This window comes from Marmota flaviventris, chromosome 14, assembly GCF_047511675.1.
Source record: "Marmota flaviventris isolate mMarFla1 chromosome 14, mMarFla1.hap1, whole genome shotgun sequence".
Classification (NCBI taxonomy): domain Eukaryota; kingdom Metazoa; phylum Chordata; class Mammalia; order Rodentia; family Sciuridae; genus Marmota; species Marmota flaviventris.
This window is the reverse complement of record NC_092511.1, coordinates 45,224,899-45,247,198: the sequence shown is the minus strand read 5'-3', so window position 1 is coordinate 45,247,198 and position 22,300 is coordinate 45,224,899. Positions and strand designations below refer to the sequence as shown.

Genomic DNA, 22,300 nt, shown 5'->3' with positions numbered 1-22,300 from the left:
GGGATGGCATCAAATTAAAAAGCTTCTGTACAGCAAAGGAAACAATTAGGATTGTGAAGATAGAACCCACAGAATGAGAGAAAATATTTGCTAGGTACTCTTTCAACAGAGGATTAATATCTAGATTATATAATCTAAACACCTCAAAAAACTATACCAAAAAGTCAAATAACCCAATTAATAAATGGGTGAATGAATTAAACAGAACCTTCTCAAAATGGCCAACAAATACATGAAAAAATGTTCAATAGCATTAGCAATTAGGGAAATACAAATCAAAACTATGCTGAAATTTCATCTCTTACCAGTCAGAATAACAGTCATCAAGCATACAAACAGTTAAAATGCTAGACAGGATCTGGAGAAAAAAGAACACTTTACACTGTTGGTGGAATTCTAAATTAATACAATCACTATGGCAACCAGTGTGGAAGCTCCTTAGAAGACTAGGCATTAAACCACCCCACCATATTATGACCCAGTTATACCACTTCTCAGTATTTATCATGAAGAATTAAAGTCATCTTATGGCAGTGAAACATGCATACCCAATGTTCATAGCAGCACAATTCACAATAGCCAAATTATGGACCCAGCCTAGGTATCCATCAACAGATGAATGGGAAAAGAAAATATGGTATATATACACAATAGAGTTTTATTCAGCCATAAAGAAAAATGAAATTTTGGCATTTGCAGGAAAACTCTGGAACCAGAGACAATCATGTTAAGCAAAATAAGGTTAAGGGTTGTATGTTTTCGCTCAAGCAGAATCTAGAGAGGAAAAGAAAACAAAGGTGGGAGTGGATCTCCTATAAATCAAAGAGAGATCAGTTAAAGGAAAGGGACCAGGGGGTGGGAGGAAGGGAGAGAGGAGGGAAGTGCTGGGGAGGAATATTGGCCAAAATGTATTGTTATTTTGTGTGCGTGTACAAATATGTAACCATAAATCCCATTAATATAAACAACTATAATGCACCAATAAAAAAATGGAAAAACAAAAAGATAGTACAGGGAAGTCAAAAAGGAATTGCTTTAAGGCTTAATTAGTGAAAACAAAATTTATTTGATGAGTATTTTCCTTTGCAAATTTTATTTTTAAATAAATTTATTGAGATAGAACTTAAATATATTGAATGCAAAAAAATAAAATAAAAAATCAATAAGTGGAAAAAATATATTGAATGCATTATATTTTTTCTATCTCCAATTAAATTCTATGAAAATGAGAGGATGTTTTAGAAGTACAGATGAGAAAAAGGTGTGACCATCTCACTATCATGACATCAGAGGAAGCTTTTTCATGCCTGGAGTGAAGAATTGAAATCTCTCCCTATCTGGCCCTCCCTGACTTGTAATACAATTGTTTTAATGTTCCTCTACATTCAGAACACTACATCAGTCAGTGTTACTAGTTTTGCTTTTGCTTAAACCAACAAACATGATTTAGAAAACTCAAGAAAGCCTATTTTATTTATCCTTATTTTTGTTTGCCATGTTCTTTTTCTTCTTTCTTTTTTTTAATATTTATTTTTTAGGTGTAAATGGACACAACATTATTACTATTTTCTTAGGGTAGGTCTGCTGGCACCAAATTTTCTTGGTTCTCGTTTTTTTTGAGAATCTTAATTTCCTCTCTTCCCAAAACTCAACTCCTAAATATTTTCACTGGGTATATGATTCTGGGTTGCCAATTCTTTTCTTTCAGCACCTGTAAAATGTGAACTACTTCCTTCTGGCCTCCATGGTTTCTGATGATGATCTGCTAGTTGAATTGTTTTCATGTATAGAAGTTTGCGATATCACTGTCTACCTTTCTTGGGTTTGCATTCTTTTTTTTTTTTTTTAAGAGAGAGAATTTTAATATTTATTTTTTAGTTTTCGGCGGACACAACATCTTTGTTTGTATGTGGTGCTGAGGATCGAACCCGGGCCGCACGCATGCCAGGCGAGTGTGCTACCACTTGAGCCACATCCCCAGCCCCATTATTCGGCTTCTTAAATCTCTAGGTTTATGAATGCCAGAGTTGGGGAGTTTTCAGCCATTTTTTTTTTTTTTCCAGTGCATTTTTGAAAGGCCTTACCTCCTTCCTATTCTTCCATGACTCTGATAACACAAATGTTTGATCTTTTCACGGGATTCTACTTGAATTAACTGATGAAATTCCTATATAGAAAGTACATAAAGATTTTGCCAGGTGCTATGGTGCACACCTGTAATCCCAGCAGCTTGGGAGGCTCAGGCAGGAGGATCTCTAGTTCAAAGCCAGCCTCAGCAGCTTAGCAAGGCCCTAAGCAACTCAGTGAGACCCTGTCTCTAAATAAAATATAAAATAGGGCTGGGATGTGGCTCAGTGGTTGAGTGCCCCTGACTTCAATCCTTGGTATCTCCCCCCCACCCCCTCAAAAAAAGAAAGAAAGTACATAAATATTTTTTTAATATCTTAAAAGCAATGATTTGGATAATAAATCTTAATGATAACATGATGTGGTTAAATATATGAGATATGTCTATGAGACATGTCTATGCATTTTCATGATCTTTGACTTTATACAAGTTGAAAGCCACCAGAATTGATAACACTATTAGCCAGGAGGCTGTTTAGCTTTTCAGAATGCAAAGCCAGGGCTGAATGGCAAATTTAAATACATCATAACATGGTAGAAGCCCATTCATTTTCCCACCTGTGGAAGAATTAGACAATGTGAGGAGTCAGAATTAAGTAGGAGGTCACTTCAAATAATTGTTAAACGGTAAACATTTATTGGTTACCTAGTATGTTATATGTTTTTAAATTTAACTTAAAAATGTACATTAAAAGTAAATGCTATTGTATACTTTGAAAGATTGAGTTTTGTTAATAAAGCTAATACTAAAGTTACTAAGTTTTTTATTTTCTTTTTCTTTTTTCCCCCCGGTAATAGGGATTGAATCCCCTCTGGTAATGGGGATTCAACACTGAGCCACATTCCCAGCTCTTTTTAATTTTTACTTTGAGATAGGATCTTACTAAATTGCTCAGGGCCTTAATAACTTGTGGAGGCTGGCTTTGAACTTGTAAAGCTCCTGCCTCAGCCTCCTGAGTCACTGGGATTACAGATGTGTACCACCATGCCCAGCTTCTGTTTCGGTTTGGATAGGAAATTCCTCATTAAATTTTAGGAGAATATAAACTTAAATGTCAAGACTTCTTTATTCATCTATTGTACATATTTTGGAAGTAGGTTGACTCTAAGGAAAGAAATTTTTTAAAGTGTATATATCACCACAGAATGAAATTGATCTGTATTGTTTGTCACATCATGGTACTTGAAATGCTGTATTGATAAACATTTCAATGACAATTATCATCTTTTGTTTTTGTTTTTCTTAGTCATGTTGGAAGCCTCTGCAGAGAACATTTTACAGCAAGACTTTTGCCATGCTATCAAAGTGGGAGTGAAACACACCCAACAAATAATTCAGGGCATCCAGCAGTTGGTGAAAGAAATTGGTGTTACCAAGAGGACACCTCAGAAGATATTTACCCCTTCACAAGAGATTGTGAAATATGTTCATAAGTAAGAACATCTGTACCACAAAATATCAGATTGTCACCAGATTTAATTTCCTTTAAGGAAAAAATTTGCATGGAAGCACTACCCATACATTACTTCAGAAATAACACTTTTCTGATTTAGATATTGATCCTCTAAATTCCTGTCCAATGTCTAAAACAGGAAAAACCCATGCTCTTCCAGGAGAAATCTTAAATGTGGGAGAGACACTTCTTTTATCAAGATATACAAAATTCCTGTATCTCTCTGTGCCCAGACAGGAAAAAGAGAATAAGCATAGATATTTGAATATCTAGGAAATTGTTGAATTTCTCAAAAAGAAATCAAGTATAAACTACTACTATTTGCCTAGTATTTAGAACAGTGCCTGGCACACATGAATAAGTCTCAGGTGGAATTAATTAAAAAATTAAAGACAAAGCAGGGGGAGCATAGTACATGTATAAGTGATTTGCCTTGAAAGGTAAAGATTTTTGTGTTCCCATATCATAAGTAGTAGACAGATTAGCAGTGATAAACAATAGTATGTCCATATTTTTAATTCTTAATGAAATGTTTATAAATAATTTGTAGTTTACTAAGTATTTGTTTCACTAATAATAGAAATTAACTCTTGTTTCAAATATTATTATGCTAACATTTATTTTCTATTTTAAAAAGACTTGCCATGGAGAAACTCTATGCAGTTTTTACAAATTATGAACATGATAAAGTAGGTATACCTGAAGTTTGTCTTGTACAATTGTTCCAGTATTATTTTTTGTCATAACTCATGTAGTTTTGTTTATGAATTGTTATCCTATTTTTATTAAAAATCTCCAGCCAAAAGTCTTGAGTAAAAGCTTACCTGTCTGCTTCTCCATTCTTCTATTATTAATTAATACAACTTTTAGGGAAGTCTGCAAATACATTTGAATGAAAAACAAATAGTATTTCTTAAAAATCAATGACAAGATCTAATCTCTTAAAGAATATTGTCATTAGAAAAATATGAGTACCCTTACAATATAAAAATAGAAATGTTAAATGTTATCATGTTTTATATAATAACTGAACCTTAACTTTCTTTTAGATTTCCAGAGATGAAGCTGTTAACAAGATAAGATTAGATACAGAGGAACAACTAAAGGGTGAATTCTGTTTTTTCAATTGGAAAAAAATTGAAGGAAATAATATAGTTTTGGTTTTTTTTCAGTCATTGGTAAAAATTTCTCAGAAAAAGTCAGTTATTCTCATTGCTCCTTGGTTTTATCTTAAGTAAATTTGTGATAATGAAACATCACAGGGTTAAACTAATTTCTATAAATATAGCTAACACAACAATTAATACAGAGTAAGCACCTAGTAAATATTGAACATGAAATGTTTGTATCTTTTCTGTGTCATATTTTTCCTCTAAAATGGATAGCATTGCGTCCTGTCATTTGAAACCCTAAAATATAGCTTTGAAAATTCCTGTTTGATCTGTGAAACTGCAGTACCAGTAATACCTGGTCTATGAAGATTAAATGAGTAAATCATTTACATTTGTACCTGGCACATAATCAATCTCATATAAACTGAATACAAAGGAAGTGTGAGAGTTCTTGTTAATTTTTTCACTGACATTCTCTCACAAGAGTGTGTATCTTATTTTAAAACTCTGCTATTAGCTATGATATTAATGCCATTATCTGTATTAATCACTGAAATACTTAGTCTTTTGTCACTACATTTCATCTTGTTTTTAAGAATGAAAAGCTGTATAATTCATGTTATCTTATTTAAAAAGAAAGGTTTTATGAGGTTTTTTTTTTGTATTATATGTCATTATTTTCTGAATTGGTAGTATAACATTGTAAGTATTTTGTTACTTATTCTTTCCATGTTCAACCCAGTTAAAGCATAAAAATTCATATTGAAGTATAATATTAAAAGTTATTCTTGCCTGATGAGATAGGATACTTAATATATTATCTCTTTTTTTATTGCCATTTCTTATGTTCAGTTTACTTTAAAGTTATACATTTATTTAGTAAATCAAAGACTTGAGAGAACAGTACCTAATATTTGATATAGCCAGAAATGGCAGTGCACACCTATAATCCCAACTACTTGAAAGGCTGAGGCAAGAGAATCATGAGTTTGAACCCAGCCTGGGCAACATCTCAAAAAAAGAGAGAGGGCTAGGGTTGTGGCTCAGCGGTAGAGCGCTCTCCTAGCACGTGCAAGGCGCTGGGTTCGATCCTCAGCACCACATAAAAATAAACAAATAAAATAAAGGTATTGTGCCCAACTATAACTAGAAAAATATTTTTTAAAAAAAGAGATGGAAGGAGAGACAAGGAAATTAATGAAGTAAAATAACAATATTTAAAAGCATAAGCCATTGAGGCAGACAGATCTATATTCAGGTCACAGCTGTAATAGTTATGTCTGTGTTATCTCAGGCAGTTTACTTCCTCAAGCCTTAGCTTTTTCTTCTGTAAAAAGGGATAATAATAAATTTACCTCATAAATTGTTATGAAGATTAAAGGCATTTTTAAAAAGCAACTTGTGAAGTGTCTATATGAAAGCACTTGGTAATGTTAACTGAAAAACTTGTTGTTTGGAATTTGTAATATATAAAGAAAATTATTTCTTAATTAGAAGATTAAGTAAAAGTTCTCAAGGCAAAAAAGAGTGGGATGACTACTCTTAATATTGTCAGTTAAACCTTTTAACAATATGGTTGACTCGGTGTATCAGGTGACATGATATAAGCTAACTAAGTTCCCAATCACAACACGTTTAAGGGATTAATATTTGGTGAGTCTCACTTGCTTGAGAACATTTGATTTATCTACTTTTGTTTGCCTGAGGACCAAATACTCAGTCAACCCCCTTGGCTTACTCCCTTAGTAATTGATTTGATTCTGTGAACTTTGGAGAAATCTGCCTTTCAGAAAAGAAAACCTTTGTTTTGATTTCTTTCTTTTTTTTCCTCCAGAAACATTTCCAGATGTCGATCCATATGAAATAATAGAATCCTTCAATGTTGTTGCGAAGGAGGTTTTCAGAAGTATTATTTTGAATGAATACAAAAGGTAAACATACCCTCTTGATAGAAGTGAAGTATGTACTGTTTCTGCAAGTTACCTTGAAAGTGGCTGTTTACTCAAAGGAAGGAACTGATTTTTAAGTGGAAAGTAAAGAATAATAGTTATTGTGTAAATTGTATCAAAGAAAGAATATGTGGATATGTGACTCTCTTGGGCTTTGTGTGTCCAGCCATGCTTCACAGCCTTGCCTGAACATCACAGTTACCTGCAGATGTGCAGTAACAGTACTAACAAAACAGTTACATAGGCCACAACCCCAGACGTTTTGATTCGGTGGGATTTAGGATGGAGCCCAGGTATTTGTATTGTTTTTTAAAGATCCACAGGGTTTTATGATATGCAGCTGGAGTTGAACTTCTTGGTAGAGATAAAGAAATGTTATGTGATTTTTCTGACTTCCAACACAGCTTTACTACTTATTTTATTTATGACTATAGGTGTGATGGACGCGATTTGACTTCACTTAGGAATATAAGTTGTGAGGTAGATATGTTTAAAACTCTTCATGGATCAGCATTATTTCAAAGGGGACAAACACAGGTAATACATGTTTTAAAAAACTACATGCTGAATTAGGAATGTTTAATTAGATCTAGAAGTACATTTTATAGATGCTATAATTTTCATTATATGGAATATATTATTCAGATTAATGTCGGATTTTTTAAAATATGATTTTAACAGGTTTTTTGTTTTGGTTTGGTTTGGTTTTCTATATTAAAAATTGAACCCTGGGGCACTTTACCATTGAGCTATATCCCAGCCTTTTTTATTTTTTATTTTGAGACAGGATATCACTAAGTTGCTAAAGCTGTCATGTACTTGCAATCCTCCTGCCTCGGCCTGCCAGATTACTGGGATTACTGGCCATGTGTATGCCACTGTACCTGGCTTAAGAGTTTTTTGAGGTATCATTTCTATCCTGTAAATTATATATGTTTTAAGTGTATGATTGCCTAAGTTTTTAGATTGCCATAGTCAAGATGATGAACATAGCAATCACACCCAAAAGTTTCTTGCCTGTTTTTAATCCCTTCTTCCTGTTTCCTCTATACAACTGCTGATCTGCTTTTGTTACTATAATTGGCATGTTGTAAATTATTAGGTATTTTTATTATATTTTTATTTTAAGTGCACAAAATTGAGTTACTCATACTCCTCAGTTTATGGCATGTTATTGTTTGGGGTCTGATCATGGCCCTCATTTGTTTTCTCCATTAGCCTTCACCTCAGCCCCATTCTTTTTCTTTACATAGATACTCCCTTATATTTCACATAGTTTGCCAGCAGTTAATTTATTTAAACCAACACATGTACCCATTGTTCTGTGTATGGTATTATGCCGTCTACCTCTTTCTTAAAAATTATTCACATTAGTAACTAATTTTACCAGTCAGAAAGGTATTAAAAAATAGTATCATGATGTTTTAATTTGTATTTCCCTGTTTACTAGTAAGACTCAGAATTTCGATATAACCAATGAACATAGTCACTGTGTAAACCATACCCTGGGGGACTGTGCGCCTCAAGTGCACTGTCCCTAGAGTTGTAAAATGTGGTGCCCTTGCTTCAGGTGTGCTGTTTTGTGAATTTCCTGTCCTTGGCCTTTGATCAAATTTTTTTTTCTATTTTTAATATGGCCTGTATTTTACCTTCTATTTTGCAGTAATCTCTTTTGTGTTTTAAACATTAATCTATTCTAGTAACAAACCAAACTTTATGTAGATGTTCTTTGTTGTTTGCTTTTTAATTTTGCTTGATACCCTTCTCTACATGTAGAAAAAACCTGAAACTTTTAGTTTTGATGTAGTTAATCTTTGTCATTTTCACTTTCATTACTTCTATTTTTAAAGTTTTATTAAAGAATCGTTTCTTGTTGGGAGCCGTGGTGCCTACCTATAATCCCAGTGACTTGGGAGGCTCAAGTACAAGGATCACAAGATCAAGGCCAGCCTAGGCAACTTAGTAAGACCCTGCCTCAAAATTTTAAAAAAGGACTGGAGATATAGCTTACTGGTCAGTGGTAAAGCACCCCTGGGTTCAATAGCTAGTACTGCAAAAAGAAAAAAGAATCATATTTTACCTCAGAGTCAAAATTTATGCGTCTCCTTTTTTATTTTTTCTATTAACTTTTAAACTATGTTCTGTTCTATTATTTTGTGAATTTCCTGGGCCAGTGTCAAATTATTTTAATTATAGTGGTCTTGGAGTTTATATAAATGTCTTAAGCAAATCTTGCCGTTTTTGCTTCCTCCTCCCTCAAAATTGTCTTAAGCTATTCAAGCAGATTTGTTCCTTCGTTTGAATTTTGAATTATATCACATTCTCAAAAGAAAAAAAAAGTCCTTGGGTTTTTTATTGGAATTGCACTGAATTTAACCTGTTAATTCTAAGAGAAATGACATTTTTTACAATTCAAATCAGTCTTAATTCAAGTTTTCTTTTATGCTCTTTAATAACATTTTTAAGGTATCTCTAGTATTATTCATTCTTTTGTTATTTATTCTGATAGTCTGTCTTTTAACTGGATACTTATCCAATCTGTGTTTAGTTTAATTATGATGTGATTGAACTTATGTAATTCAGTAGTAAAGCACCTGTAGACTAAATCCCCAGTATCGAAAAAGAAAGAACTCATTTAAATCCCTGTTTCTTGCATGTTATTTATTGTTTTCAAATGGGCACATTCAAGATTTGCTCTTTGTCTTTGGTTTTTAGCAGTATGACCATGCAAAATTTTCTTTGGATTTATCTTGCTTAGAATTTTAAGCTTGAATCCATAATTTTTTATCTTTTTTTTTTGCCAAGCTTGAAATATTTGAACTACTATTTTTTATTCCTTATTCTCTTTTTCTCTCCTTCTGGGATTACATATACACTATGATAGTCTGTTTGATATTATACCATAGGTCTCTGAGAATGTGTATTTTTCCCCTTCTTCTTCAAATTGGGCTTTTTTTTTTTTTCTTGTGGTAGTGTTACTAGGGATGGAAATCGGGGTCTTGCACATGTGAGGCAAGTGCTCTACCACTAGCTACACCCCTAGCCACTTGGGCAATTTCTATTAATCTATCTTCATGTTCATTGACTTTTCATCTCCTTTCAATTATGAAGTAATACATTTTTCAGTTCTAGAATTTTTGGTTTTTGTTTTGTTTTGCTTTGTTTTATACCAGGGATTGTACCCAGAGGCACTTAATCACTAAGCCACATCCCCAGCCTGTATTTTTTTTTTTAATTTATTTTTTTATTTTTTAATTTGAGACAGGGTCTTGCTAAGTTGCTTAGGACCTTACTAAGTTGATGAGACTCGCTTTGAAGTTTTGATTCTCTTGCCTTAGCCTCCCAAGCCTCTGGGATTACAGGCATGTACCACCATGCCCAGCTTCTGTTAATTCTTTATGTCCTTCAGTATAATTATTAGAGCTGTTGAAAGTCTTTTATCAGTCTCCTGTTTTGTTGTTGATGATGGTGGTGTTGTTTTTTGTATTTTTTTTTGTTGTTGTTGTTATTGTTGTTGTTTTGTTTTTTTGGTTTTTTGATACTAGGGGTGAAACCCAGGGGCACTTTACCACTGAGCTACATCCCCAGCCCCTTTTATTTTTTGAGACAGGGTCTCACTAAATTTCCTCCACTAGCCCTGAACTTGTGATCCTTCTGCCTCCTTAAGAGGCTGGGATTATAGATATGTACCCTTACACCTGCCCTGCTAATCTAACATCTTAACTAAAATCAGTCTCCATTCTGTATCTTTTGTCTTGAGATTGGGCCTTGTTTCCTGTTTCTTTAGAATGTATCCTGAACCTGTTAATGATGCATTGTAGCATTTCTGAATTATGTTATATTCCTCCAAAGAAGATTGACTTTTTTTTTTTTTTTTTAAGCAGTCTGTTTCATTGATTGCACCTTTGTTGAGGCTTCTTTGGACTAGTACATAGTTTTTTAAAATATTTCTTCTTTCTTCTTCCTTCTTCCTCCCTAACATGCCTAAGTTGTGTGTTTTATATATGTAGTCTATATGATGATGTTAGACCTTTGGATTATTCAGTTTTACATACAGTTTGAATATACAGAGAATGAATAAGTATTTACTATATTAAGTGTCATGGCCAGTATTGTATAGAATGTATTTATTACCTTTTTTTGAAAAAGTTAATTGGGTTCTTCACTTTTATTTTTGAGCTAAGGGTGTAGCTCAGCAGTAGAGGATGCACAAAGACCCCCCAAAACACAAAATGTGTATTTTTGTTGTTGTTTTTATCTTTGTCATTAGTGCATTAAAGCCCAAGAAATTTTTCCTTCTTTTTTAGGTGCTTTGTACTGTTACGTTTGATTCATTAGAATCTAGTATTAAATCAGACCGAATTATAACAGCAATAAAGTAAGTTATGTTTTTCCAGTGTTATTTTGTGATGTTCCTATAAAGAATTAAAGCTCATGTGTTATATTATTAGTCATTATTACTTTTTTAACCAGTATCTCTGTACTTTATTCTGTTTATGAAGTCAGAATTTCAAGGAATTTGTGTGTGCATGTGTTGTATTTTCTTCTAAATTATTGGTTTTGAACACGTAATTGGAACAAACTTAATTATTTAATGTGAATACATTTAGATTATTCTCTGCCTCTAGAATCATTCCTCACAACCGATTTTCTAGGTAATTTTGAATGGATTAGTTTTTCTATTTTAAATTAGAGAACAAATAAATTGGCAAAAGTCCCAGTTGCTGAGAATAATCTGGAGGCTGTTAATGAAAAATGTAATCCAAGCCACATTGTGATTTTGTGTTCAGAAATACTGACTCTCCTCCTGTTTCTAAAACATCAGTAGTAAAATCACGTCAGTCACTATTAGATGATCAAGCCCTACAGCACCACCACTTCAGAGTCCTGGAACTACTTTCTTTCCTCATTGGCTAATAGGGAAAGCCTGCTTCCTTGCTTTCCTCTTCTTACTGCCCTACTAACAAGGATAATCTCTAGTATTTCAGGAGTTACTCTAGTTGGTTTTTTTTTTTTTTGTATCTGACAAAAATTATATATAAGGCTGGAATGTTCATCCTAATAATTAGTCTATATTTTATCAAATATTTGAGCCCAAACTGGGTTGCCCTGCACTTTTTCACTTTTGACTCCTTTCTCTTTTCTATATATTCTAGTCTTACATCTATAATTGTATAAATGAGGGAACACACATCACTCATCCATCTGGCCTTTGGTTTCCTTTTTTTTTTTGTAAAATGGGCCAGTGATTTCTACACAGATAAGTGTGTTTTGCTTATTCTACGCAAAGTGGGCATCATCTGTTCTTTGACCCTACTATGTGACTATTCATAATAAACCTAGTTTCCTACCTCCAGGAATTGTTTCTTCTCATCCTTATTTTTTTACCATTTTTCCAGATATTTTGACAGTAGTTCTTTTTCCCAACCCTGAAAAGATGTTTGTGTTTGCCTGACAGATCTTCTGGTTGTTGTGTTATATCATTTTAGTTACCAATTTTCATTTTGCAGGGTGACTAAGAAGAGAAAGATTATAATTCTGAGATTGAACTATTGTGTTTTATAGCATTTAATATTCTCTCAGTTATTACTAATGTTTAAAAATATATGTCTTCTTCCATACTATTCAAACCTAATATTTAAGGGTATTTGAAGCAAAATCGTTTTCCTGAGTACTTGTAGAATTAATTCATAAGTCACAGGGAAAAAAATACCATCTCTCAGATACTTGGGAGTCTGAGGCAGGAGGGTCTCTTGAGCCCTGGAAGTTCACGACCCACCTGGACAACATAGCAAGACCCTATCTCAAAAGAAGGAGAAAAAAATATGTATATATTTTATACACACACACACTTATATATCCTCTCTCGTTCATCTAATTCTTCATGTTTTCTGTTTCAACCAACTCTCATTAATATCCAGGTTTTTTTCAGATGCTCTTAAATCTTTTTTTTTTAGTTGTCTATTGAAATAAATATATTGAAATTTATTTAATGAAATAAATTTATCCCTATAATGTTTTTAATATTATGCTTTTTGTTTATAGTGGGATAAAAGACAAAAATTTCATGCTACACTATGAGGTAAGGTGAATTTTTTCCCCAACATTAATTGTGGAAAATTTCTAGGATACAGCACCATTGAAAGAATTTTGCAGTGAATTTTCTTATCTTTACTACCTAAATTATCCCATTAACATTTTATCATACATTTGTTAAGTTACTTTAGGGGCTATTTTATTGCATACAGAAGATAGTACAGTAACTTCTTATTCTGAGTCATACATAAAAGTGAAAGTATATTATTAGACAGTGCTGTTTTAGGTAAGAGAGTTATACCTAACGTGTGTCAAACAAAAGTGGAGCATTTCAAATTTGATTTAAAAAATCACCCAATCCCATTAGCTCATTTAAATGTTCATGTTTACTTAGTTGATGAGTAAATGATCTAAGGTAATTAACATTGTTCTTTATATGAAGTCATTATATATGATTAAGTTTGTGATTGATCTTTACAACTAATTCTAAGGGACTAGATATAAAATATAATTCTTTGATTTTATTACTTGAGGTATATGCTATGGGAAGCTAGTATAAAGTAATAAGTTACTTCACTTTTGGATAACACTGTTGACTGCCTAGAATCCCAATATTTCACCTTAGGCAAACCTGCTATAATCAATAGAGAACATATTATAGCCGGGCACAGTGACCCGTAAATGTAATCCCAGCAACTCAGGAGGCTGAGATAGGAAGATTGTAAATTCAAGGCCAGCCTCAGCAATTTAGCAAGACCCTGTCTTTTTTTTTTTGGTACTGGGAATTGAACCCAGGGATGCTCTACCACTAAGCTACATCCCCAACCCTTTTTATTTTTTATTTTGTTACAGGGTCTCAACCTCCTGAGTTGCTGAGATTATAGGCATGTGCCACTGTGCTCTACTGAGACCTTGTCATAAAATAAAGAAGGACTGGGGATATAATTCAGTGGTGGAGTACCCCTGGGTTCAATCCCCAGTAACAAAAATACAGAATATATTATATAGAAAGTATTTGCTGCAAATAGCAATGAACCGGAAGATTATCACTGGTCTGAATCCCTTAAAAATACACTGTTCTAGATATATCCAGAAGCTACAGAAAGCCAGAGAGGAATTATAATTGAATAAAGCACATCCTTTGTCATTAACTAGTGAGCATGTGATAATCTAGAAAGGACAGTTGTGGAAAATGCATCTCTGGTTTTTAACTGTGGAACAGGATGAAAGGGGAAGCCAGAAAAGAAATGGGCTATTATTGCCATATTATTCCATTTTTAAGACCCTCTGTAAACCATATAAAACAGAAGATGACAGTGAGTTTTTACAAGGCAAACACCCTTTTAACAACCACTCAAGTCAGGGAATATATCACCAGCCACCTCTGAATCTTCCCCATGTTTTTCATCCCAGTCTCAACAACCATTTTCCCCTAAAAGTACCAACTGTCCTCCTAAGTTTTATTTTTTTATTTTTATTTGTTTTTTTAAAGAGAGAGAGAGAATTTTTTTTAATATTTATTTTTTAGTTTTCGGCAGACACATCTTTGTTTGTATGTGGTGCTAAGGATCGAACCCGGGCCGCACGCATGCCAGGCAAGCGCGCTACTGCTTGAGCCACATCCCCAGCCCCTTCTCCTGAGTTTCATAGTAACCATTTCTTTACATTTTCAGTGTATATCCATAGATACTTTAGACTTGTCAATTTTTCTTATATGTGATATTTCTTTAAGTCTTTTAATCTGTGCATTTCTACTCCATCACTTTCTTTACAATCTATCTACTAAAGTCCAAAGCCATTTGATCTGGGCATTGTTGATTGCATACTCATGGTATATGTCAGCATATTCCTCTCTCTCCTCTATTTCCTGCAAATTGACTGCTAGATCCAGGGGTTTGATCCGATTCTTGAATTATTGCTGTTTGTTTTATTTTAAGACAGAGTCTCAGTAAGTTGCTTAGGGCCTCCTTTAGTTGCTGAGGCTGGCCTTGAACTTAGAATCCTCCTTCCTTAGCCTCCCTATTGATCCTTTTAAAAATTTTTGTTAAATTGGAATTTCAGATTTTTATGGGGCAGCTTCAATTTTTAAATGATCAACTAATTTGTATACCTTGCAGATAACATTTCTATCAAAACAAAACAGTTTATAACCTCTGGGTAAAATAAAACCCTTATCAAAGTGATATTTATTTCCTCGATGTGTACTTCTTAAATATATATATTTTATTATTATTACAAAAAGATACTTTGTTATTGTTAGTATTAAACAGTATGGAAATTTATGTTGTCTATCTCTATAATCATTCACTTCCTAGAACATAGTTTTACACACTACAGATGGCTACTTTTAGCAGTTTATTTTAGATTTATACCCAACATGTTCTGGCATAAATGAACCTACTTTTGTTTTAAAAAAAATTGGGATTTTACTGTTTTGTAATTTGTTTTATTCATTTGGTAATGTATCTTGGGCATCTTTCCATGTTGGTTATATATATATGTTTTCTTTGAAGTTTCCTCCTTATGCAACTAATGAAATTGGCAAAGTCACTGGCATAAATAGAAGAGAGCTTGGGCATGGTGAGTATAATCTATAAACTTTTATGGTGTTTTTACAGAGACTTTTTAGTACACTTTTGCCTATTGTTTTTAATATATTTTTTACTTACTGTTTTTTATTCTAACTTAGGTGCTCTTGCTGAGAAAGCTTTATATCCTGTTATTCCCAAAGATTTTCCTTTTACCATAAGAGTGACATCTGAAGTCTTAGAGTCGAACGGTATGTATTATTTTTTCCCTAGTGGAAAAGACCAGATTCCCTGTTATATTCTTAACTTTTCAAAAGTAATGTTACAAGATGTTTATTACCACAGGGCCCAAACCTATTGCATGAAAAACTGTGTTTGGTTGATCATAAACTTGAGCCTATTATTTGTTTTGAGTCTCTGTTCTTAGCTAATGAACTCTTTGTAAATCAGTGTAAGACAAGTATTTTTCTTTTTGTATCTGTTATAATCAATCCAATATGGGTCATTTGTTCATTTTTGACAAAACATAGAACAAGGCCAGCTTAGAAAGAAAAGGGGCAAAAATACAGTGACTCATTAGACAGGGAACACTAAGTAGCCACACATGGCTAACACCTACTATATTGGGCCATGTAACTCTGTAGTTGGTGGCTTAGGAATTTATTTTAATTGTCCATGGACCTTTATTTTATTTATTTATATGTGGTACTGAGAATCAAACCCAGTGCTTCACACATGCTAGGCAAGCGCTCTACCACTGAGCTACAATCCCAGCCCAAGAACTTGATTTTAACCACTTCTGAAAAGTAGGAAGAAGCTGAGTGCCATGGTGCATGCCTGTAATCAGGCTGAACCAGGAGGATCCTGAGTTCAAAGCCAGCCTTAGCAACTTAAGAGTGGCCCTAAGTAACTTAGCAAGACCTTATCTCACAATTTTAAAAGAAAAAAAAAAATTTAAAGGTCTGGGATGTGGCTCAGAGATTAACTGTCCCTGGGATCAATTCCTGGTACCAAAAAAAAAAAAAGTAGGATGAAAAGGCTATTGAATATTTTTAAAGAAACTATTGAAGTACACATGCCTGTAATTCCAGCAACTCAAGAGGCTGAGGCAGGAGGGTCATAGTTCAAGGCTAGCCTTAGCAACTTAGTGAGGGCCCTGTCTTGAAGGACTGAGGATGTGGTTCACTGGTTGAGTGCCTCCAAGGTTCAATTCTCAGTACCAAAAAAACGAGAAAAAGAAATAAAGATATCATTAATGTAACAATATTCTACATTTTTTAAATAAAAAAATCAGTATATTATAAAGCAAGTCTTTTGTTTTGATAGGGTCATCTTCTATGGCATCTGCATGTGGTGGAAGTTTGGCATTAATGGATGCAGGTAAAAGAATTGTGTCTCAAAATTGCTATTACTTTATACTTAATTTGATTAGCATAAAATATAAGGTTCCTTTAAAACTGAATTTTAGTAAGACTTGAAGTCAGATTATAGATTACCAAGCCAGGCCAAAGGTAAGATAGTAGCAAAAGTAATCCTTCAAATATCCAGATATTTTTTGGAATTCTTATTTTTAGATAAAAGCAGTACACTGAGAATTACTTGTCTTAGTGATTGTATTAGTCAAGGTTCTCTAAAGGAGCCGAATCAACAGGAAGTATAATTACAAAAAGGGGACTTATTAGGTTGGCTTATGGGACCAGAAGCTGGATAGTTCACAATGGCCATCTACAGGCTGGAGAGCTGGAAGAACCAGTAGCAGCACATTCTAAGAGGCTAATGCCCCAGAACAAGAGGGATCAACAGTGCTACCCTACCCTAGTACAAGACAGAAGGCTTCTGGAGAATCACTGGCAGAGTCTGCTTCGGAAGAGTGAAGAAGTGAGAGTCGGATATCCTCAGATAATTACAGCATCAATCAAGAACCTGTTCAAGAAGAATGGAGCTTGCGTCTGCTGCTGCTTCCTTGTTCTTCCAACTTTTATTCCATCCAACTCATCATCCTATTAGATGGTGCTGCCCATGCTCAGGAAGGATCTCCATTTCAATTGGCTATCCCAAATGCCAATCATTCCTAGACGTACCCTCATTGACACCCTGTTGAGCCTTTTAATCCTCAGCATCTCTTAATCCAATCAAGCTGACTATTCAATTGACCATTACAGTGACCCAGGGAATTTTCTTACCTTCCAAAAAGTAGAGCCCCAGAATTGATTCCAACCACCAGAGAAGTTTTTGATTAGTAACAGAAGGATTAGGGCCCTTTAGAGAAAGTCAACATGTAACCTTTGAGATTGTGCTACTCCAAAAGTGTACATAGAATTTTAGGAAGATAGAATGTGAGTGGTTCATCCTGGGTCTGAAATACTAGAAGAGAAAAAGTTGGCATGTTATGCTCTCAAAACTAGTTATCAGTTTCTACCATATAGGTACCACTGATGTTATTTAAGAAGAAAGGGGGGCTGGGGATGTATGAAGCTCAGCAGTAGAGTACTCACCTACTATACACAAGGCCCTAAATTTAGTTCCCAGTACCCGGGGGAAAAAAGAAGAAGAAAAAGGAAAGGAACCTAAAGAGGCTACAAAGGAATTCTCTAATAATTTCACACATTTACAGTATATATGTGAAAGGTGGAAAGGAAGACAACCAAAGGTGAAATGAAATAGTATGAATATATAATAGAAATATTTCAGAAAAATTAAAACTTGGATCAGGCTAAACAAAAGAAAAAATGCATAAGGAATTTTTTCTAGTTGTGTTCACTGAAGGAAAATGTAATATACAAGATAGGTGGTAATATTCTGCTACTGGTTTTCATCTTCATGTATGCATTAAACAAATCTGTGTGCTGTGAGCCAAACACTGATCTAAGCTCTTGGGACGTGGTTTATTAATAAAATAGCCCTTGCTTTTATGGAGCTTGCATTTCTCATCCAAATATTATATTGGAAAACAGAAAAACTTCTGAAAAAGATTAATCAAAAGATAAAATAAGAGACATCATGCTGGGCATGGTGGCATATATCTGTAATCCCAGCTACACTGGAGGCTAAAGCATAGGGATCACAAGTTTGAGGCTAACCTTGGCAACTTAGACCATTTCTAAAAATAAAATTTAAAAAACGACTGGGAATGTAGCTCAGTGATAGAATCCCTGTGTTTAAGCTTTAATTCAAATCTTTTGTTCTAAAGAAAAACGCATCCTGGCAGTGATGTAATGATAAAAACTTCAGGATGACATTCTAAGCAATCTCACCTATATTCAGTGTTTTAACTACCACTATAATGATTATGACTTAAATATTTACCCCTTCAACCTAGCTCTCTTTGCCAAGTCGTGGATCCATATAAACTGCCTCTTGGACATCTCTAGCTAACGTCCCCCACAGCATAATATATATTTTAATTCATTTAAAATTGAGTCACTCTAATTTAAATAGTTTTCCTTTTGTATTCATCTTGGTAGAAAGCAACGATGACATTCATGCCAGAATCAACAGTTCTCTCATTTCTTACATTCTCTCAAAGTCACAAAGATCTGTTTATCTTCCAGAATTTTTTTTTTTTAAGAGAGAGAGAATTTTTATTTTTTAGTTTTCGGCGGACACAACATCTTTGTTTGTATGTGGTGCTGAGGATCGAACCCGGGCCGCACGCATGCCAGGCGAGCACGCTACCGCTTGAGCCACATCCCCAGCCCATATCTTCCAAAATTTTAGAAAAATATCCTTTCCCTTAACTACTGAAGTACCTATTGCTATTACTTTAGTTCAAGTCCACATCATTTCTTCTTTTGCAGCAATCTCCCTGCTGGCTTTCCAGATTTTCTGTCCCTTCACCTCCTAGATTGTCCAACCTTATCCCCTTAAGGCCATTATCTAAGTTGGCCTTACTCAAAAGAAAAAAAGTTAAAAAGCAGACTCAAAATATGACATTCAGAATATTTCAAGTTCTCCATTATCTTCTTTCAGGAGATTTTTTTTCTTTCCTTTTTGTGGTGGTACTAAGGTAGAAAAACCCAAGGCCTTGTGCTAGGCAAGCACTCTACCATTAGTACACTTAGAAACATACTATACTGTTTCATAACATTGCACAGTCTTTAAAACCAGATGGGACATGGTTATTAATAAAATAGCCCTTGTTTTTATGGAGCTTCCATTTCTCATCCAAATGAGATGAGAGTTTCTCTGAGTCAGTTACCTTCAACCTAGTTCATTATTTTTTTTTTTTTTAAAGAGAGACGTGTGAGCGAGAGAGAGAGAGAGAATTTTTAATATTTATTTTTTAGTTTTTGGCAGACACAACATCTTTGTTTGTATGTGGTGCTGAGGATCGAACCCAGGCCGCACGCATGCCAGGCGAGCGTGCTACCGCTTGAGCCACATCCCCCTAGTTCATTATTTATTCCCTGTGTGTCCTGTACACATTTGTATTATTTCTTTGAATTGCTAATATCTTTTCATCTTTTTGTACCTTTAAGGTTTTTTTAATCACATTCCTTTATGCTAAAAATAAGTTACAAGTAATAAAAACATACTTTTTTTTAATGAAATAAGATTTTATCAAAATCTTAGAGACGAATGCCTTTTTAAGCAAAATCCAGGAGCCAGGATTACATAAATTTTTAAAATTCTACCCAGAAAAAAGTCACTATAAACAAAATGAACAAACAAAACAGGAAAAGATTACTATGTAAAAAGTGGTTGAAGACCATAAACAGGCAATTCTTCAAAATAAGATATGTAAGTAGGCTTACAAACATGCATGTGTTCAACCACACTTATTGAAAACAAATCAAATTTAAAAATAAGTAACCATTTTTGCTCCTTAGGTTGACAGGGATCAAAAAGTGTAACAAGAGTTAGGTACAATTTAGGATAGCATGTATCCTTTTATACATAATGTGACAGTATAGCAAGTATAAAATACAAATACTTTTTTTTAAAATATTTTTTATTTGTGGATGGACCTTTATTTTATTTATTTGTATGTGGTGCTGAGAGTTGAACCCAGTGCCTCACACATGCAAGGCACTGTCCAACCTTATCTCCTTAAGACCATTATCACTCTACCACTGAGCCACAACCCCAGCCCTACAAATATCTTTTAATTCAGCAATTTTATTTCTGTTTATGACTTATAAAAATATATGGAACATGTGGAAAAAATATATATGATGAGTAGTATGCAGTCATTCAAAGAAATAAAGTAGAGCTTTGTTAGTGAAATGAATCATTATCCAAGATAAGTTGTTAATTAAAAAAGGGTATGTGCAGAGTAACAAATGCCTATACCTTGCTCCCATGAATAAAGAAAATAAAAATTTAGGGCTGGGGCTGTAGCAGTGGTAGAGTACTTGCCTAGCATGTGTGAGACACTGGGTTTGATCCTTAGCACCACATGAAAATAAAGGCATTCTGTTCATCTACAACTACAAAAAACCTTTTTTTAAAATTATGTTTACATTTATACTTGTGCACAGAAATTTTCTGGGAGGTTCTATCAATGGTGCCAATGAGGGGTTCAGGCTAGAAGAACACACCAAATATATGCTTATTTTTCAACAAAAAGAAGACACCAAAAGCAATGAGTCATTTGAGTTATAAAGTTTGCAATTTTGATAAAGGTTTATGCCAAATATAGGATTACCTCTTAAAGTTGTTTTAAGGGACTTTATTATAGTTTCCATAAGAAATGAGGTAGTTAGAGGATCTGTTAAGACCTTTCCAACTTAGCTCTCATGATTGTCTATTTAGGAAACATCATCCCCTTTCATTAAAATAAATGTCAACAGAATAAATAAATATGTGTTAGGTTGATATACACATTACACAAAATTATCTTTTCTCACTTCTAGGGGTTCCAATTTCATCTGCTGTTGCAGGTGTAGCAATAGGATTGGTCACCAAAAGCAATCCTGAGAAGGGTGAAATAGAAGATTATCGTTTGCTGACAGATATTCTGGCAAGTATATTCCCAGTTTTAAATATAAATACTTCAAAAATAGCATATGCTTAGAAGAATGCTGGTTCTCAAAGAATAGAGGTCAAGTGATTCTTACTTTTATCTTCTGTATATTGCCTTGGATTTTAAAGGATATGTTAAAAATATATATTACAGGATAGGTATCCATAATGACTTGCTTTAGGATAATTTGTAAATTAATTCTTACACATTTATTGTGAAAGGCATGATCTAAAAATAATGTTTCTGTTGAAAATATTTGTATCTTTAAAAAGCCACAAATTGGAAGCAGCAGTTAATATAGGAGACTTTTCTTTATGTTTAGTCTTAGAGGACATGGTTTACTTCTAAGGCTATGTTTTAAAATTCTTGTACAGTGACTATGGGTGAATTTTGTTTTTGTTTAAAATTTTTTCATAATTTCTTAAATTCGTAAAGGGAATTGAAGATTACAATGGAGACATGGATTTCAAAATAGCTGGTACTAATAAGGGAATAACTGCATTACAGGTATTTTTAAAACGTACTTTGTCTCATTTTTGTAAATTTAAATAATATTATGAATCAGTGTTTTTATTCATTTATTTTTGGCCCTTCCATATTAGGCTGATATTAAATTACCTGGAATACCAATGAAAATTGTAATGGAAGCCATTCAGCAAGCATCAGGTAAGCCAGTGTCTAGTCAACTGGAACAATAATTTTCATTAGACTTATTATGAGATATTTCCTTTAAAAAATGGAATTTCAGCCAGACATCATGGTGCACACCTATAATCCCAGCTGACAACTTAGTGACACCCTGTCACAAAATAAAGAGTAACAGGCTGGGGTTATAGCTCAGTGGCAAAGTGTCCCTGGGTTCAATCCCAAGTACCAATTTAAAAAAAATACAAACAAATGTAAATATATGGAATTTCATATGGCTAGGGATATAATTCAATGGTAGAGTGCTTGCCTAGTATGCGTGAGATGCTGGGTTTGACCACTAGCATGGCCAAAAATAAAAATGAATTTTATATGATTTAACTGGGATCAAGAAGTATTAATTATTGAGCACATGACTAATCATCCAAGAAAGAAACCAGAGAAATTTTGATTTTCAGCAATTAAGCATCTAAGATAGACTGTA

At 33.7% G+C, this 22,300-nt stretch overlaps 1 protein-coding gene across 1 annotated transcript in view; it reads left to right on the top strand.

Moving 5' to 3' along the window:
- Pnpt1 (polyribonucleotide nucleotidyltransferase 1) overlaps window positions 1–22,300 on the top strand; it is a 46,496-nt gene that overhangs the window by 14,280 nt on the left and 9,916 nt on the right. Inside the window, exons 9-21 of the mRNA XM_027934572.2 lie at window positions 3,375–3,561; window positions 4,219–4,270; window positions 4,631–4,688; window positions 6,528–6,624; window positions 7,077–7,179; window positions 10,950–11,020; window positions 12,688–12,724; window positions 15,192–15,258; window positions 15,368–15,457; window positions 16,533–16,586; window positions 21,062–21,168; window positions 21,607–21,678; window positions 21,774–21,837. Of these exons, the coding sequence (XP_027790373.1) occupies window positions 3,375–3,561; window positions 4,219–4,270; window positions 4,631–4,688; window positions 6,528–6,624; window positions 7,077–7,179; window positions 10,950–11,020; window positions 12,688–12,724; window positions 15,192–15,258; window positions 15,368–15,457; window positions 16,533–16,586; window positions 21,062–21,168; window positions 21,607–21,678; window positions 21,774–21,837 (1,059 nt within the window). The remainder of the gene's footprint in view (window positions 1–3,374; window positions 3,562–4,218; window positions 4,271–4,630; window positions 4,689–6,527; window positions 6,625–7,076; window positions 7,180–10,949; window positions 11,021–12,687; window positions 12,725–15,191; window positions 15,259–15,367; window positions 15,458–16,532; window positions 16,587–21,061; window positions 21,169–21,606; window positions 21,679–21,773; window positions 21,838–22,300) is intronic.